The sequence below is a fragment of the Pseudorasbora parva genome, chromosome 3 (assembly GCF_024679245.1).
Source record: "Pseudorasbora parva isolate DD20220531a chromosome 3, ASM2467924v1, whole genome shotgun sequence".
Lineage (NCBI taxonomy): Eukaryota > Metazoa > Chordata > Actinopteri > Cypriniformes > Gobionidae > Pseudorasbora > Pseudorasbora parva.
Genome location: NC_090174.1, coordinates 38,631,410 through 38,651,451, shown reverse-complemented (window position 1 = coordinate 38,651,451; position 20,042 = coordinate 38,631,410). Strand labels below are relative to the sequence as shown.

Below are 20,042 nucleotides of genomic sequence, written 5' to 3'. Positions count from 1 at the left end.
TGGCTCAGACAGGCCTTTATTGACACCAATGTCATTTAGTTTACATTTATGCATTTGGCAGACGCTTTTATCCAAAGCGACTTACATTGCATTCAAGGTACACATATAACAATTCCTCTCTCAAGACCCATAAAAGGCACTAAAGATGTCATTACAAAGCCCATCTTACTAAAGTGATTCTACAATAATTTTATGAAGCGATGAGAATTGTTTTTGTGCGCAAAACCCCCCGAAATATTGACTTATATAGCTAGTGATGGGCCAATTTCATAATAATGTTTAGAACAGTTATGAATCAGCATATTGATTCATGATTCAGATCGCCAATGTCACGTGATTTCAGCAGTTTGGCACATGATCCAAATCATGAATCAATAAGTTGATTCATAACCGTTCAAAACGTTGTTTTGAAGTCGGCCCATCACTATTTAGTTTTTTTTTGTTTTTTTGCGCACAAAAACTATTCTCGTCGCTTCATAAAATGATTGTATCACTGCAGTGAGATAGCTTTGTAACGTCTAGTGCCTTTTATGGGTCTTAAGAGAGGAAATGACATTGGTGTCAATAAGGCCTGTCTGAGCCATCAGATTTCAACAAAGTCTTATGAGTGTCGCACAACATTAGGGTAAGTAATTAATGACATCATTTTCATTTTTGGGTGAACGAACCCTTTAAATAATTAATACATTACAATTAAAATGAATTTCAAATATGTTAGGCCTACATATAGTGAAATTAATTAACCTTCTTAAATTGACCTTCTTAAATTATATTGCTCAGCCTGAGTGATTTGAGAGTAAATAACCCATAATGCTCAGCTGTAGTTTCACAATGTGTCTCATGGGAAGAATAGTCTAAAATAGTCTCCCAAATATAAGCATATGATAAGGCGTAAGCAGGTCCTTTGTCCTCTGCCCTCAAAACTAAACAAATGTTTTACTTAAAAAAAAAATGGGATAATGTCATGTTACAGCATAAAGTAGTATATTAAATAGATTCGTCATTAGAATAGTTCGCGGTATGCTGCACAGCTGATGAATGCAGGGTTGTCTATGTAAACATGAATAAATATGGCTCTACATTATCAGGAAATGTCATCTCATTTGTGTCCCTGAGTATGATGGGATATTTTTAGGGTCCAGTGCTCTGTGTTGACTCTTTACTTTGTCTGAGAATGTCAGCTGTAGAGGTAAACGCTCAACAGGCTGTGCTGCTGGATGAATGGCAAACTTATATCATGGTTGTGTCATTGCACAGGCACTACGCAGGTTATTTTGAGGTTGATGGCCTCAGCTTGCAATATCCCGAGCAGCTGGGAAGGGCCATCCATAAAACCAGACTCTACCTTTAGCTTCGCCCCATACCCAAAACAGTTTGTGAATGAATTTGCAGGTTGAGCACGTTTAATGCTCAAGTAATGTCGACACGCACAGTTTCACGTACAGTAATAAAATGAGTTATTGTTTGTGGTTGGATATAGCTTGTTTCAAGTTGTAACGGTTATATTCAGTTGTGTTTCCTACTTCTTAGGCTCGTTCGTTTCCGTGTTCAGTAAATAGTATTCTGATTATTCCTGGTTCGTTTCCTGAGCAACCCACGCATTACTTTTGAGAGCAGATGGATAAATAAATTATACTGGTTGTCCGACACTTATTGGAATTGCTCAACCGTTATTCAAATGACAACTATCAGTAACAATTGTCCTTATTATCTATGCAAAACAATGAACTCAATGCATTCAAACAAAGTCACAGCAAGGTTCAATGAATACAGAGACGTATTTTTAAAACATAAAAAGTCTGTTTATAAAGCATTCCATTTTTTTAAAGATGACTTTTTAGAATAAATCTCCTCCAGACATACATTTACATTTATGTATGCCTGCCCAGAGATTTACAATACAGCAGAAACCACATTACTGGCAAATACAGATGTAACATAACTTAACATAAGCAATAGCAATACAGCTGTCTCACCGTGTTCATGTATTCCTAAAAAAAAAAGAGAAAAATCCTCACCAACGATGCAGATGTGTCTTTGGATTTGCACTAAACACACTAATTTTAGTCTGTTTATCTGACTCCAGCTCAGTCTCTGGGCTGCTCCAGTGTCTGGTCTTGTGATGTCAAAATCACATTTGCCTAATTCAATAAGGGTTGCTTCTGTGAGGCACTCAAAGATCAGACAAAGCATCACTTTTTTCTACATTTACGTGTGATTTACTTTACTTTCATTTTGTAGAAAATGTCCTCATACTAAGAAATGAATTATTATGTGCAGCACATTCATTTATTTTATTAATTATCAACATAGTTCTCTTATGAGCAACTCAAGGCTATAAATAAATGCAATACTGGTCCATTTCTGACGCAGACAATAAACAATTTATTTCCATAATTATCTGTACATTACATTATAAAACAGTGCAACACAACTTAAAATGGTCAAAATGAAGCACAATATCTGATGCATGTTCCCAGTCACTTTTAAGAACTGTTAATCTAGGGCTAAAGGCAATCTTAGAGTTTCTCCATTTGATTTTATTGTACGCTTAGTGTGTTCAAACATGTCAAAACATGACAATAAATAAATGACTTTGGTCTCTTCTATTCAAATGTGAAATGTAGTATCAAAATAAAAAGACAGACAGCCCAAAAATAAGCCACAAATATGCATTTGTTCAAAATAAACGTTGCGCTATAAAGACCGCAACCAGGTGAAGACAAAACCTCTGTGAAACAAGCGTTGTTTTTTTTGTTGAATTTTTTACCAAAGAACCGTTTGATTGCAAATGGCAACAGGTAAGGCACTTGCATGTCTGAAGAAACTAAAAATCTAGCACTCAAATTAGCAGCAGCTGGGAGGAGGAGGTACGACAAGCCATGAGCGGAAAACAAAACAGCATTAGTCTTTTTGGGAGGCCATCTTTTTTGGCAATCGTAACAGTTTGGATTTGCAGAAATACCTCACCAAAACTATCCAGTTTGAAATGGAAAGTCCTCATATTATATGTATTTTTAAAATATGGGTGGAAAAAATAAACATAATAAAAAACCAATACTAAGTTCCAAATAACTGACAATTTACAAAAGCAAAATGAAACAGGTCTCAAGTTTTTAAAATAAAAGCCAGAACATAGTTTCATACAGCAGTGACTGAGTCCATGTGGACCATATTGGAAAAAAGCTTTCACTCAAGGTGCTTTTCTTTCGCATCTCATTTTCATTCAACATGAAAACTAGCTACTTTTCTTGTTATTGTATAAATAAAAGATTCTCTTCAAATTCTTGCTTACACTTATTGCACAGGCCACTTTGCATATTTAATTTCTTTTCCCAAAACAAGAGAAAAACAAAAAAAAGCTTAATAGACAACATAAAGACCAATAACATTAAATATTAAATTACATATATATGAAAAACGAAATGGTTACGTTTAACCAAAACTTGCAAACTTACTAGTTATCCCAGAGCACTAATCAAACTTTGTGTTCTTTTACACATATCAGACACCATCATGGTAGTAAGTCGTATGGCCACAATATCAGAAGATAACACACTGCTTGTACCTGTTAATACTTAATGTACATGACTGTCATTATCAGATGCCATGATGTCATTTCGTATAGGAGACACTTTAAAAGGACCTTTTAAAGGACGATAGTGAAACATTTGAACATCCTCTGATCAACTTGAAGACTGTTTTGTACTAATGTGTTGCTGCTAAAGCCTTTTTGCACATCACAGGCTACAATTTGTACAATAAACAGCTTAAGCTAAATTACATAACAGGAGCTATGCTCTAGTAGCACATTTCAGATGTAGCTGATCGGATAAACACCAGCTGAGAAGCAAATTAGAGAATTGTAAGACAAATAGTCAACGACATTCATGTTGCATTTTTCTCTGGAAATAGACAATAATTATGTGGCTTTGTTGATGTCATTTTTGCAAATGGCAACATTTAAGGATTCAAGTAACTACCAGGTTGGAATGACGCAGTGACATAATCATACATTACAGAATAAACTTTAGTCTGAAATAATTTTTGTGGTGTGACATTTTAATGAAAATCTTTTCACAAAGATTTGTGGAACTACGGCTAAACTTAAAGTGAACAAAAAAGTCCCCACTAAAAGTTTTTATAAAGCCATAGCTTAAATGTTATGCATCTTGAAATGTTCTATTATCATTAGTAACTATCACACGCCCTGATTCGTTTTTCCATAACATCATCCTAATTTATTTCTTTATGTGCTCTTTTATGGTTTGTGACAATTATCTAAATTAGATAAACTGCGTATTTTTCTCACCGAAACATCTTAACTACATGATTGGTTTATCTGCAATAGCACATAAATTTGCTGGTGAACAAAGGGGCTAAATGTCATTGGTGTTGTTAAAATGGGCTTTAAAAGTCCAAACAATTTTAAATGATAGATATCAAACAAATATTTGAATAAATATTAAATTAAAACCATTGCTAATTTAACCCAGGTCTTGATTATGCCGCCTATAGATGGGCCACACAGTAAAATCATAATGGTTGGGCTTCCTTTGGCAAGACAAAGAAATGCGATATCAACAAAGCCGGTAATGAAGGTCCAAGCCAGAGCATGCTTTAATATATATATCTTAGTTAAAGCAGACAGACACATGAAGAACGCAGTGCAGTTATGTAAAGGGCTGCTGGAAGGACGTCCAAGCCTGGCCTGATTGTTCTCATGAGGTGTCTTGCAGCATCAGCCTCCATGGTTGCTTTCGATGGCTGTAGGACTGGAGCAGTCCCATTCACTGAGAAAGCAGTTCTGACATCTTTGAGTCAGCTTTTCAAACTCTGCAACACAGTCGGAGTTAAAGAGAGCTTAGGAGAGCAAGAGGTTTCCAAGCAAAGAGAAGGCTCTTGCTCCTCATAGTCAATTGAGACTGTGGCGGAGAGCGTGAGATCCTCTGTGGAAATGGCCAAGTCACCTAGCTTGGCAAGCGAATTAGACCTTTTAAGTTGGGAGGACACGGTCAGTCCGGCGAGCCGCATGCGGGTCTCAATCTCTTGGGCTCGCTGGCGTACCAAGCCCGGCTGGCCTCTCCGAATTCTCTGGAGACTGTCGCTGCTGGAGCTGCGCGTCAGGGACAAGCCCGGTGCAAGAGTTTGCTGGAATTCACTGGAGCCAGGGTGTGAATTGGAAACGTTCCCCTCATCCACTTCCATGTCCTCTGTGGCAGTGTCCTCTACACTCAAGTCCATCTGTTCCGACTGAGGACCGGACAGTTGCTCCAGTCTATGGTGCACCAGCTGTGTCTCCAGGTAGGCCCCCTGACTGAGCTCCGCCATAGGCCTCTCACCACCCAGACTGAGCCTCAGGAGAGTGAAATTGGTCATAGGATTGCTCCCCTTGCTCCCCTCGTCTTCCCCCTCCATTTTATCCTCAGTCTCCAAGGAATAACGCAAATCCTGAGGAAGGTCTTCGCAGCTTGGTTGCTTGAGGTAAGTGTCCGAGTTGACCCGACTGGAGCAACGAATGCACTGGCAGTGCCCGCTGCTCATGTGATGCAGAGGGCCAGGAGGAGGCACCTTATTGGCGGAGGCGGGACTGAATTTGTGTTCTCCAGGGGCCTGGATGGAGATACTGGGAAGGCCAGCATGACGTGGCAGGTTAAGGCGATGGGTGCGACGTTCGCAGCGGCGGCCACTGGGCAGGCGCAGGCAGTCTCGGCACGACTGATATGAGGGCTTCACTTTGTAGGGGTTTCCAATGCTAGCACTGTCCTAAACCGATGAATACACACAGGCAGGGAGAATGCATGGTTAGGTTTTTCAAAGGTGTAAGAGTACGGGATGCTTTAGAGAAAGTAAAGCGTTTAGGATGGATTCACAGAAAAGAGCTCTTTGAGCTATAAGCTTGCATACAAGCCAGGAGAGCTGCCGCTACAGCTAAGACGTCATACTCACGTCAAAGCCAGAAGGGCAGCTGCGTTTCCCGGCCAGCCTGTTGCTGTTGTTGGCGTTCTCGTTGTTAAAGCGGTTCGAGTTAGCCAGGCTCCCGTCATCCCTCTGCGTCTCCTCACCACGAGCTAAGGCAGCCATCTCTGCCTCCTCCTTTTGTGCTTCCTCCTCATCCTCCTCCTCCACCGTGCTGAACTCCAGCCGCAAGCGCATGTCCTCCAAGGGCTCCAGTCGACCGCAGGTCTGGGCTGCCGTGCCTTCCCCAGGAAGGGCCAAGTGAGCCATAGGGAAACCCTCATCGTCCAACAATGCATCCCTCTCCACGTCCTCAATCTCAATAAAGACTCGTTCCATGCCTAAAAGGGGAGGACCTCGAACTGGCGTGGAGGGTTCACTGTCCAGAGCAGTGTCTGAGAGTCGCCGGAAGTAGTAGTTGTAATTGAGATGGTCTGTCGGCTCTTCTCCACAGCAGGGGGAAGCACTCGCTCCTCCTTGTCCCCAAGCCGTCTCCTGATCGGGGTGCAGTGATGAAAATTGAGGAGTCTGGTCACCACTGGCAGCTGAAGCCTGAAGACCCTCCAGCGAATACTCATCACCTTCTGCTTGCCAGAGTTTGTTGTGTCTCTGCTTGCTACAATGACAGAAAACAAAGGTAGCAGTCACCTCTTGATAGTGTGAAAAGAGAAAATACAATCACAGAAAAAAAGCTAAAGGTTTGGTCCTTTTATTTCATGTTTAAAAGACTATGTGGTCACCAGTAACTATTTAGGATGTTTGTATCTCCACCAGGCTAATTAACTAACAAGTCTTTGTTGTTCAAATTAGCTTTGACTAGTAAGATCATGCTGGTTGACTGGCTTCACCAGTAACAAAACCGTAATGAACCAGCTTTGATCAGCATGGAAATTCATGTTGTTCTAAAGCTGGTCTTTTTCACATTATTCACATTGGCAATAATTAACAAACATACATATTAAAAAAGTAAGATGCTCTGAATAAAATTAGTATGCTAAATTAATAAATAAATGTAAATGCAAATGCAAAAAAAATCTTTTTTTTTAAAGAACATGCGTCTCATTATCTTGGCTTTTCCCACCTGGCATCTAAAATCCCCTCGTACTCAGCCAGTTGTTTCATAAAAGCTGAATTGGGTTGTGCTATATTCCTCTTCTGTTTGACAAAACTGTATGCCTTTTCAAGTGACCATCCATACTCCTTCATAGCATAAGCAATGACGGTGGATGCGGAGCGACTCACTCCCATCTTGCAATGTACTAGGCATTTAGAGTTGTTTTTCCTATATGGAAGAAATACAGGCATCCAAGTCAAAAAAGCTTTTGGCTAAAAAATATGGGTTCTTTATTGAGTGAAACAGCACATGACAGGAACAAAAACACATTTTTCCAACATCATCTTAACCATGAAAAGTTACTCACTTGGCTCTAACTATGAAGTTGTAGGTTTCGTTCCAGTGCGCCATCAGATCTGTAGTCTCATCATCATAAACACGGACATTACAATAACAAAAGGTACCTGGGAAAAAGTTGTCAATCTCTCTTGTGACATTGAGGATATACCCCACCCTGCATAAAAATAAACTGACGTTAGACTGTGTACTGCAGATTTGTGTTAAATAGACAAATAGATGCACAGTAGGTCGATATATATCAGAACTAACCCAGAGTCTTGAAGCTCCTCCAAGTTGGATGCGTTCCATTCTGAGCCCTGAAATGAATGGCGTGTACAACAACATCTTTATTAGCTTCTAGAGGCTTAAAGCTCCTGTCGATAGCCTTCATTTTGTTGTAAACTTTGTTGTAAACTATAGTTCATCCAAAAATTAAAATTACCCTATGATTTACTCATCCTTGATGTATATATATGACTTTCTTCTTTCAGATGAATACAATCAGAGTTTTATTTTAAAAAATGTCCTTGCTTTTTTAAGTTTTATGATGGCAGTGAATGGAGGTCGAGATTTTGAAGCCCAAAAAGTGCATCAATCCATCATAAAAGTGCTCCACACGGTTTCTGGGGGTTTAATAAAGGCCTTCTGAAACGAAGCGATGCATTTTTGTGAGAAAAATATCCATACTTAAAACGTTATAAATTAAAATAGCTTGCTTCCGACAGACTGCCGTACACATGACATATTGACGAATAGCATAGGGCAAAACAAAACACCGGTCATGAATTAGAAGTCTAAAACGAGAATTTCGATATAAGAGAAGAGGAGAAGAGCTTTGTTTGAAGCGCAAGAGGCGTCAAAGCTTACTCTACTCCTACATTGCGTCAGGGGTTTTTACTGTTTAGGCACAAAATTACTTGTGTAGGCCGTCTGCCAGAAGCTAGTTATTTTAGTCTATAAAGTTAAACAAAAACCCATCGCTTTGCTTCAGAAGGCATTTATTAACCCCCTTGAGTTGTATGGATTCATTTAATGATGAATGGATGCACTTTTTTGGACTTCAAAATCAGGACAGGACATTCATGGACACACATGGGAGTCCATTATAAAGCTTAGAAGAGCAATGATATTTTCTAATATAACTCTGTGTTCATCTGAAAGATGGAAGTCATACACCTAGGATGGCTAAATGGTGAGTAAATCATGGGATAATTTTCATTTTTGGGTGAACTATCCCTTTATGTGGTTTATGTTTTCAGTAGATGCAACAAAGAATGTTCGAGCATGAATGAATTTGAGCATGTGTTCTACAATTTTGATTTCGGTGTAAATACATACTGCATTCAAATGAAGGAATTTTAAAGTAAAAAGTAAAATACAAATAAAAATTGTAATGCAGCCTTTTTGTTTTTGACAGTTATTCTTATCTGCAGGCTGTTGTGTGTGTTTGTTTGCGCGTGAACGTATTCTTAACATTTGGCTATATCTGTAATGTTTTGGGGGGCAAAACATTTTCAATCCACAATTGTTTGAGAAAATAGTGCAATGTATCAGTGAATGCAGGTTGCAATCCCCCCAGTCCGATCAGTAAACTAGCAGTTTGCGCTCTGCTTTTTAGGCAAGCTAACATCTTAAGCAAACAAGAATCAAGCGTGGCAGAGAAATCTTGGAAGATACTTTACCAGGTACAGATGGTCAAATATGAGCGTAGCCTTGTCCATCTGGCCGAGGATAAGCAGCATTTCATTGTCAATAAACTCTTTATACTCCCTCAGGTTGCAGCTCATATGTTGTTCCAGCTCATTTCGGATCTACAGAAGTGAAAGGATTCAATTTAATGCTCCTTCCATAGCTGATGCATTCATGTTAACCATGTCATAAAAACCTCATTACATATACCTCCTTAGAAGTAATATTTTCCAGGTCCTGAAACATCATTATGTTTCGGAGTTTGGCTTTGATCATACACTCTGTTCTCTCTCTCTCTGTGGGCCTGTTTATGACATCAAAAGCAATGTTAATATATGCTAATTAATTAAGATTTTAGTCCCATATCCGAGTATTCAATCTTATAATCAGTTTATCAATCAGTTGTTGCATTTATGTAGCTTTGAAGATTTATCATAGTTCTTTTTATATCCAATGACATATAACTCACTGATCCGAAAACATGACTGGGGAGTCAGGCCGGGTGGTCTCCAGGTCTGTCATGGCATTCCACTCATTGATACAGCTTTGCTCTGAAGAGATACAGCTCTCATAATAGCCAACCCACGTAAGGGCCATCCCTCCAGGGAAATAGTTGTATCTGCGGGACACCTCACATGCCTTGTGCAACATCTGGAGGGCAGACCTATAATATACAATAAGTCAAATATAATCAAGTCAAGAAGTGTGTGCTAACACACTGTTAAAATGTCAATGGAAAATAAAAATACAAAACACATTGTAAACACACACTATAAGAGGATCTGTGATAGTTTGTATATTTAACTTTGAAATCTCTTTGCAGCATAAAACAAATAAAAATCGAGCCAACGTACCACATGGCCTGGACTGACACAGGCTTAAAAACATGCATTCTTCCTGCTGTGCTCACACTGAAACCTCTGGGAGAAAAGATAGAGGAGTTGAAGCGTGTACATTTTCCGCTATGGTATCAATTGTGATTATACAGAAATAGAATAATGCTGCTTTCACAGGTTGGTCAGTGGAAGAATTTGACATCACCAACCAGTGGAAAATTCTCTCTACATGTTATTTCATACTGAACCTGTAGAGGTCATTCTCCATACATATAACATTATATGACCCTGGACCACAAAACCAGTAATAAGAGTTATTTTTTTTAAACTGAGATTTATACATCATATAAAAGCTGAATAAATTGATGAATGGTTTGTTAGGATATGACAATATTTGGCTGAGATACAACTATTTGAAAATCAGAATCTGAGGGTCCATAAAAAAACCCCCGAAATATTGAGAAATTTAAAGTGGTCCAAATGAAGTCCTTAGCAACACATATTACTAATAATAATATATATTTGATGTATTTATGGTAGACTATTTACAAAATATCTTCATGGAACCTGATAATTACTTAATAACCTAATGATTTTGGCATAAAAGAAAAATAGATAATTTCAACCAATACAATGTATTGTTGGCTATTGCCACAAATATACGTGACCGATTTATGACAGGTTTTGTGGTCCAGGGTCACATATATGGTTATTTCAACTGACCAAAAATAAACAGGATGACTGATGGCAAATCCAGTTTATTTAATGTGTATGGCAGGGCTATTCAAATCTTACCCTGGAGGGCCAATGCGGTGCAGAGTTTAGCTCCAACCCTAATCAAACACACCTGAACTTGCTAATCAATGTCTTCAAGATCATTAGAAAATCACAGGTGGGTGTGTTTGATCAGGGTTGGAGCTTAACTCTACACCGCATTCTCTCTAGGGTAAGATTTGAATAGCCCTGGGGCCTGTACCATGATGGTAGTTTAACAAACTCAGGGTTACAGGATTAGTTTCGAGTTGACAAAACCAAACCATTGTATTAAGGCTTTGTTGGTCCCATGATGCTTATCATCAGCTTTCTTTGTCAACCCAGGCTTTGATCCTGAGTTCAGGAGTTTAGCTGTGACATCAGTAGTGAACAGCCAATCACACGTTGTGGAACTGAGATTAGCTTCTCGCGAGACAATCAGTGAGATTAATTTCTCTCTTCTGCAGAATATTGCATGATTGAAAAATATTAAGAATAAAAAATTTAAAAAAATACACAGCAAGAAGAAAACCTGTCTATGAATGAGTACAACTTAAAGAAAAAATAGTATACATCAATCCAAGTAAAAGTTATGAAGTTAGTTTAGTTGATATAGAGAAAATTGAACATTTAAGCTCAGTAAGTTTCTTTTTTTTTAATAGGCTAGTTGTATTTATTGATTTTAAAGCTTATTCATATGACTTTATTCAGGTGATGTTATTTATATGACTTATGTATTAATTTTAACAAAGTGCCTATTAATGATTGATTTACTAAAACGATAAATGTGTAATTGCTTAAAGGTATAATAATTACATAAATTATATCTAAATCATTCAAAATTATTATTTTGTATAAACAAAGCATTGTTAAAAGCCAGATGCTTTAGTTTTTAAAAACCATTTTGCTATGTAGTGACCTTTAATTTGGAGTAGAAACGGGGGAGTGACTTTATTGCATCAGAGGTGTGTAATTTTACTCACAGCTGATTGGTCCAATTTCAGATTGAGATCTCTTATCCAGAACGTAACCTGCCCCAGAGCAGGTTCGCTGTGGAGCGTAAGTTACTATGGCGATGAACACAGCTAAAAGCCAAACTACTTTAATGGTACCTAAAACCCAGGATTGGAACAAACTAAGCTTAAAGGGATCCCATGGTGTTGAGACTTGTATGGCTTAATATAACATAAATGATGTCTCTTACTGAATTATGTGGTAGAAAACCCATGAAAGATCTACGTTATTTAAAAAATCGATTTTATATTTGGACCATGGGCGGCGCCATTTTGTTTGCGTTCTAGGTTGATGACGTAGAGTGGTTGAACTCCTCAATCAGCTGGCGTTACCCGTTGCTATTTTTACCACAACGCAACTCGAAAATTGTTTCAGAGTTAAACAAAACAAATGAATTGCTTTGTAATTGTACTTAAAACACACTCAAACATGTGCACACAAACTCACCTACACAAGTCACAAACAGATCGGCGGGCGCGCACACACACACCTGACTGCTCTGTCTCAATCGCATGCATCATCACCAAAACATCCTGCCTCTCTTCCTCACGTTACTTTATCCCATCGTCCTACCTAGATATTTCCCTCTGCTGGTCACATTAGGCATTATAGTTAATCTACTATCAACAGTCTATCTGGGGAACAGGATGTGTTGAACAGGATATCAACAAGGGAATAGATTGAGGGTTATGTATGCGCGCGCAGTGCGTGCGTGTGTGTGTGTGTTCGCGCCGATCTGTTGGGCTGTGTGTGTGTTCGCGCCGATCTGTTGGTGTGTGTGTGTGTTGCTGTGTTCGCGCCGATCTGTTGGGGTGTGTGTGAGTCTGTGTGAGAGAGAGAGTTTGTGTGCACATGTATGTTTGAGTGCGTGAAGTCGGACAGCTGTTTGTAAATCGGCTGTACACTCGTTATTGCGGTGAACGTGAGACTGAATGACTGCACTCGAACATGTCCACTATGGTGTCGGACAACACTACAAATGTCCGTCCCTTCAAATAATGCCCTATTTAAGGGTATAGGGTCGATTTCAGATTCAGCCCCTGTCGTGGAGACTGAGCAGCCCAACATCTCGATTGAGACAGAGCCTGTCGTGTGCGCGCCCGCCGATCTGTTTGTGACTTGTGTAGGTGAGTTTGTGTGCACATGTATGTTTGAGTGTGTTTTAAGTATAATTACAAAGGAATTCATTGGTTTTGTTTAACTCTGAAACAATTTTCGAGTTGCGTTGTGGTAAAAATAGCTACGGGTAATGCCAGCTGATTGAGGAGTTCAACCACTCTACGTCATCAACCTAGAACGCAAACAAAATGGCGCCGCCCATGGTCCAAATATAAAATCGATTTTTAAAATAACGTAGATCTTTCATGGGTTTTCTACTACATAATTCAGTAAGAGACATCATTTATGTTATATTAAGCCATACAAGTCTCAACACCATGGGATCCCTTTAAACAAATCTGGCTAGCCAGCTGAACCGGCTTCATGGTACAGGCCCCACGTGTATGGTATGTGTGAGTTAAAAATAAAAATAAAACGTTTGTCCCATATACCTTCAACTTACTGATATCAGACAAATACATTTCAACACAGGAGTTTTAAAGTCGCAGTGAAAATAGATAGGGTCAATTTCATGCTGACTTTAACAGTACAGTGCATACGGCATTGGTTTTTAATTCCAAAGGAGAGGAAAAGGTTGAAAACAGTAATAAAAACAACTCAACTAACATTATAAGTGGAAAAATAATACATTTTCTTTTTGTTAATACTACTTTGCTAGCCAAATAATTGAGCCACTGAGACAAGACCGCCAGCCTTAAGTAGAATTGAACCTTTGCCTTACAGGAAGTGAACTAGGATATTTACCCATCTCCATCCAAATGAATCTTGGTATCACTCCAAAGCGGAAGAGTCATCCCAATAGAGCAACTTTTACTGCATCAAACAAACAAACATTTTTGTCAATCAATCAGTGTGGGTATGAATGTATGAAAGGCTGTTAGTTAGCACAACCAGATTCTTACCTGTCCTTATCAGTGAAATCCATCCCAAGCAGTATGGTTTCTTCAGTGTCTTGACGTCCATTTGTGTAAACGACCACCATGTACCGCACATGGTCCGTCCATCCACTTTCTAACCTGACAACCTGTTGATAGAGACAGTGTACATTGGTTTATGCACGTTAAAAGCAGCAGCCATTCCTAAATTGTACTAGATATAGTGTACTTACTAATTTAATTCTATCCTCAGAACGGAGGGTGTTTATCATTACTTGTAGGTGCTGTGGTAGATCACCTTTAACAAAAACAAAAAAAATCGATTAAAAGAAAAAAATTCAGATAACATATATAATGTTATCTTATGGGCGATAAACCACTATTTTCAACAACACTAACACCACAATATTAAAGTAGTTGTTAATGTGTCACATCCACTTTTACTGTTGTGGTTCAGGGGAATAACCATCATAGACAATGAGGGGGGCAAGTCGCCTTAAATTGGCCAAATTGCCAATTGCACTCCATTATACACCAACTCTGTTTCTCGTTACATTGACAAAATGTTTTGAAAGTTACATTTTAAGGATGGCCTGCCTCAGTGGATGATTGAGACAGCCAATCAAATCAAAGACGGCAGCTTTTACTGTTCATAGAAACAAGAAACATGAATTTCATTGTGACGTTTCAGTTGTAAAACAAGTGTGAGGTAAGAGGTGAGGATATAAGTAGCTTAACATTTATTTAATATTTGACAACAGTTTACAATAGAAATGTCAATCAGTAACATTCAGGTATGCAAAATATGTGTAAAAAAATTCCATTTTGAGTTATAATAAATTAATGAATTTAAATAAATATCCCCCCCCCCCCAACCCACCAAAAATTGGTCAACCCCTGATGTTCAAAACATTGTTTAGTAACTTATGACCTTATTGCGGTTTACCTGCATTTTTATGATGGGTGGGTGTTCTGGGCCCTTGTGGACTGCTCCCTTGCTGTAAAAACAGAGCTGCCCCTTTTACCATGAAGAAACTTTCACTCAGGCTGAAATAGGCCACACAAACAATTAAGACCACACTCCAAAATTTAGATGAATTATCATAGTTAAAAAAGGATGAATGGATTAAATATGATAAATAAAAACAGAACTGACCTTAGGTTTGCTTTTCGATCATCATCACTGCCTAAATCCTGGCAAATAAAACAGCAGAAGAGTAATTACAAAGGGCTCTGATAGAAAATATACCACATGAAATTACTTTCTATTTATTATCAACCAATTCTGAATGTCTCTCATCCTGGTTTACAGACACAAGAGCCATAAAAAGCAATTAAAAGCCTGTCTGAGGGGATGGATCCAGAAATGCAAGTCCTAAACTTAAGACTTTAAATAGTACGGAGAAATGTTTTACACTTAAGTTAAACACAAACACTTGTGATAAACACAATAAAAACTGAAAGCTTAATGGATGGACATTTATTGAAGGCTTATGCTATAGTAAGCTAGCCCATTAGTGGGCTGTCTCTAAGAAGCGTGAACAGCAAATTTGTGTGTGTGCGTGCGTGTGTGTGTTGGGGGGGTGAAGAGAACAACATGGCAATATTCTGGGTCCAATGATTGGTCACCAGGCAGACTCAGAGTATTTATTCAATGACATCATTGCAGTGAGTGTACTGGGAGCAGTGAGAGGAAGGCTCGATTCTTTTGAACAGTTCGTTTCAAATAACTGATTCAAAAAATGATTCAGCTATTCTATTAGATCCAATGCACTTGAAGGCAAGCCTGCAACCGTAGCTGGAAAAAAAGAGCATAACGCCTGCTAACACTGTGCTACGCAGGGAATGAGACAGGACGCTTTTTTTGGATATAGATTGAGGAGAGGCTTCACAATGCTGAATAAACTGCTTTTGTGAGGAAATAGCTTATCATTGAATGAATTGACAGCTCATCAGCTTTAACATGTTTGCTCTTAAACATTCATTTTGGATTGGTCTATTTTTAGTTTACACCGGAAGTCACAGGCAATTACGCAACAGGTATGATTCAGTTTACTGCACCAACACTGACTGACTGTCGCACAACAGAAGGCCCAATAGGTATGTTCGACTTGAAGTGCTGCTGCGCATCATGATCTGATCTTATATGACATCAAAGCACCGCGAAAGCGATTTGAGGGCAGGCGGCTCCATGCATTCTAATAGCTCTCGCGGTACTTTGATGTCATACACCGATCAGTCTGCGCAGCATCACTTCAAGTCGAACACAGCTAATAAAGACCATCTCTGATTAGGTCATGGTGTAATTGCATCATCACATGGTCCCTGACAAGCCGCGGCATATTAAATGTTTTAAAGTGTCCCAATAAAGCCTTGTGTTAGCAAATTTTGCTGGTTTTTCTATTCCATGTTATAATAAGGCTGTTTATTGAAATGTGCACTAGTTTAGCCAGATGGACCCATTTAGCTAAGTAATTTAGACAAATTATATTTAGGCTAAACAAAGTAACTCAAATATAATTTGCAGTCACAATACAATTACTGAAACTTGTTTAAATTTTCATTTGTTTTTCATATAAAACCCACTCCATCTGTGCTGATAATAAAACTCACACACAGTCGTAAACATAAACAGATGTTTTATTTCTAACATTTATTCTTTTGTGTAAATACTATTTGTAACTTTTCGCTAAATCATTCAAACTTTACATGCACAAAGTATTAGATTATTCCCAGTTCATTTTCAAATTGCACATGGCCGAATGATCTCAGTTCAGAACCTATGGTTCAGAACGATTCCGTCCGTAATTGTTCAGTCTGATTCGTGAATGAATCGTTCATGCAGGCTTTCTGATTCATAAAAAGATCCGACTCAATGAACGATTTGTTCACAAACGCAACGCTCCATTGGCAAAAAGTATCAAATATTACTAGTCTATGCTGCTAAGAAAGTGCTCTGAAACACATGTGTGATATTGCTGAATGCGCAATTACATCAAACAAGGCAGCAAGTTTATTACTACTTTAATCCCAAAATTAGATTACGTTGAAGATAAAATGATAAACATTGAAATGTTTTCACCATGTCGCCTACTACGGCCACTAAAGACAAAATAGTTACCAGATAGTTTAACCGATTACATTTTTACTACCATTTAAACAATATAACCAACATTCGGTTCTGGCATGCTTTGTTTTGTTTGGGAAAATCGAATTAATCCCCAATCATGCACGCGCGCGCGCGCTCTCGTAGCCTACACGCTGCCTGAAAACACCTCGCTAATGTCAAAACTTCACCGTGCGCTCTTCTACACAGCAGGCTGAACTCGGTGACTTCTTGTAGTAGCCTAGGCTACCTATCACATTTGCACATCATTAGAAATGTAAAATTATCCCCGAGCAAAAGGCCCGGCTAACATGAGCTGTTTTAAGCGCTATTTACACACGCATCCCGGCATTTCCTCCACTCACCTCCCCCGCGTTGGTGCTGGCTGAGGATGCGGCGCTGGGTGTAGGGGAGCGCTGCAGAGTCACCAGAGCCATGGCTGCGCTGCAACGCGTTCAGGGAAACCTCACAGGCGCTCCGGTCCGAATAGGACACGAGATATCCTGTTCTACGCCCGCCAGTGACGGGGTTAATGCATTCAGAGGCGCATTAAATCTATTTAGCGGAGCGATAAACCCATCATCGGCTTTGTCATCCACCTCGGCGATTCTGCAAATTCTCATTCACGCCAACGATGTCAATAAACAACGGTCTGTGCTCTATCTTCGCCGCTGGATCGTTGATTTAGTGGCCAGACATAATGGACCTTCTTTCGGCACCGCCGTCCGTGGTTGGTGTAGTTCTGTGATCGTCTGTGTTAGATATGGGCTTCTGGGCCAACCGCGTGAAGGTGACTTGCACTTCTCCCTGACAACAGTGCATCCTATGCAGACTCAACACCCAATCATCCACATACTACTAGAGCCCTCATGATGTAGACCATCTCAAAACTAACGTAATGCTTGGATAGCTAGATTTTTCCTTCCTCCCTATGACGAAGAGAAATTTGTATGGTTCAGCAACCAAAAATGAAGCTGACTGTGTGTGTGCGTGTTTGGAATGCAAATTCAACGCCTCGCTATAATTAAATAATATAGGCTAATTTAAAAAAGAAAAAAAAATGTTTTGTGTCTTTTAGTCCATGTCTGTTAGCTTGCTGAAATGTTGTCAGGATGCTAATGTAGACAGGGGGAAAAATCAATTAATGTATTATTTTATAGTAGGCTACTAATTTTAGTTTTATAATCCTAGAAAAATTTAAACAAATATTGATGATTCATCCTGCACTACACAAATGTTTGTCCAATCAAATTCTCTATAGAACAAGAATATACCTCCCCCTGCAGTCATACAGCAAGTAAATCATGGTTAATGGCTCTCACAATTGTCTATTGATGTATGGAGAAAATTTAAACAAAATTAAATATTGAGGAAATGTCTCAAAAAATTTGTATATTTCATCCGACCAATAAAAAAAAAAGTGTTTTTAATACAAAAAAGTCAACCTTCAAATCCTTCTGGTCAGGAAACCTTTTGCAGAAATGACTGCTTCAATGCGGCGTGGCATGGAGGCAATCAGCCTGTGGCACTGCTGAGGTGTTATGGAGGCCCAGGATGCTTCGATAGCGGCCTTAAACTCATCCAGAGTGTTGGGTCTTGCGTCTCTCAACTTTCTCTTCACAATATCCCACAGATTCTCAATGGGGTTCAGGTCAGGAGAGTTGGCAGGCCAATTGAGCACAGTAATACCATGGTCAGTAAACCATTTACCAGTGGTTTTGGCACTGTGAGCAGGTGCCAGGTCGTGCTGAAAAACCAAATCTTCATCTCCATAAGGCTTTTCAGCAGATGGAAGCATGAAGTGCTCCAAAATCTCCTGATAGCTAGCTGCATTGACCCTGCCCTTGATAAAACACAGTGGACCAACACCAGCAGCTGACATGGCACCCCAGACCATCACTGACTGTGGGTACTTGACACTGGACTTCAGGTATTTTGGCATTTCCTTCTCCCCAGTCTTCCTCCAGACTCTGGCACCTTGATTTCCGAATGACATGCAAAATTTGCTTTCATCCGAAAAAAGTATTTTGGACCACTGAGCAACAGTCCAGTGCTGCTTCTCTGTGGCCCAAAAGTGGCTTGACCTGGGGAATGCGGCACCTGTAGCCCATTTCCTGCACACGCCTGTGCACGGTGGCTCTGGATGTTTCTACTCCAGACTCAGTCCACTGCTTCCGCAGGTCCCCCAAGGTCTGGAATCGGTCCTTCTCCCCAATCTTCCTCAGGGTCCGGTCACCTCTTCTCGTTGTGCAGCGTTTTTTGCCCCATTTTTTCCTTCCCACAGACTTCCCACTGAGGTGCCTTGATACAGCACTCTGGGAACTGCCTATTCGTTCAGAAATTTCTTTCTGTGTCTTACCCTCTCGCTTGAGGGTGTCAATGATGGCCTTCTGGACAGCAGTCAGGTCGGCCGTCTTACCCAGTTTAGAGTTAATTAGTTGATTCAGAAGATTAGGTTAATAGCTTGTTTAGAGAACCTTTTCATGATATGCTAATTTTTTGAGACAGGGATTTGGGGTTTTCATGAGCTGTATGCCAAAATCATCAGTATTAAAACAATAAAAGACCTGAAATATTTCAGTTGGTGTGCAGTGAATCTAAAATATATGAAAGTTTAATTTTTATCATTACATTATGGAAAATAATGCACTTTATCACAATATGCTAATTTTTTGAGAAGGACCTGTATACACACACACACACACACACACACACACACACACACACACACACACACACACACACACACACACACACACACACACACACACACACACACACACACACACTCACACACACACACAAATACATTCAGTGAAGAAAATAAGTATTTGAACACCCTGCTATTTTGCAAGTTCTCCCACTTAGAAATCATGGAGGGGTCTAAAATTGTCATCGTATAGGTGCATGTGCACTGTGAGAGACATAATCTAAAAAAAATAAAAATCAAAATGTTTAATTTTTTAAAACTATTTATTTGTATGATACAGCTGCAAATAAGTATTTGAACACCTGAGAAAATCAATGTTAATATTTGGTACAGTAGCCTTTGTTTGCAATTACAGAGGTCAAACGTTTCCTGTAGTTTTTCACCAGGTTTGCACACACTGCAGGAGGGATTTTGGCCCACTCCTTCACACAGATCTTCTCTAGATCAGTCAGGTTTCTGGCCTGTAGCGAGAAACACGGAGTTTGAGCTCCCTCCAAAGATTCTCTATTGGGTTTAGGTCTGGAGCTTGGCTAGGCCACGTCAGAACCTTGATATGCTTCTTACAGAGCCACTCCTTGGTTATCCTGGC

At 39.4% G+C, this 20,042-nt stretch overlaps 2 protein-coding genes across 2 annotated transcripts in view; one reads left to right on the top strand and one right to left on the bottom strand.

The window, feature by feature from the left end:
* The window catches only part of ungb (uracil DNA glycosylase b), a 39,161-nt gene that overhangs the window by 1,005 nt on the left and 18,114 nt on the right, over nucleotides 1–20,042 (top strand). The gene's annotated exons all lie outside the window — the stretch shown is intronic.
* On the bottom strand, nucleotides 1,593–17,738 carry ssh1b (slingshot protein phosphatase 1b). The gene is made up of 15 exons (XM_067438743.1): nucleotides 17,109–17,738; nucleotides 14,794–14,831; nucleotides 14,584–14,684; nucleotides 13,871–13,935; nucleotides 13,665–13,786; nucleotides 13,507–13,575; nucleotides 9,895–9,960; nucleotides 9,510–9,704; nucleotides 9,251–9,344; nucleotides 9,034–9,162; nucleotides 7,622–7,668; nucleotides 7,380–7,526; nucleotides 7,040–7,240; nucleotides 5,950–6,574; nucleotides 1,593–5,766 (listed from the first exon to the last, which is right to left on the bottom strand). The coding sequence occupies exons 1-15, from the start codon at nucleotides 17,178–17,180 to the stop codon at nucleotides 4,822–4,824; spliced, it is 2,916 nt and encodes a 971-aa protein (XP_067294844.1). The 5' UTR covers nucleotides 17,181–17,738; the 3' UTR covers nucleotides 1,593–4,821.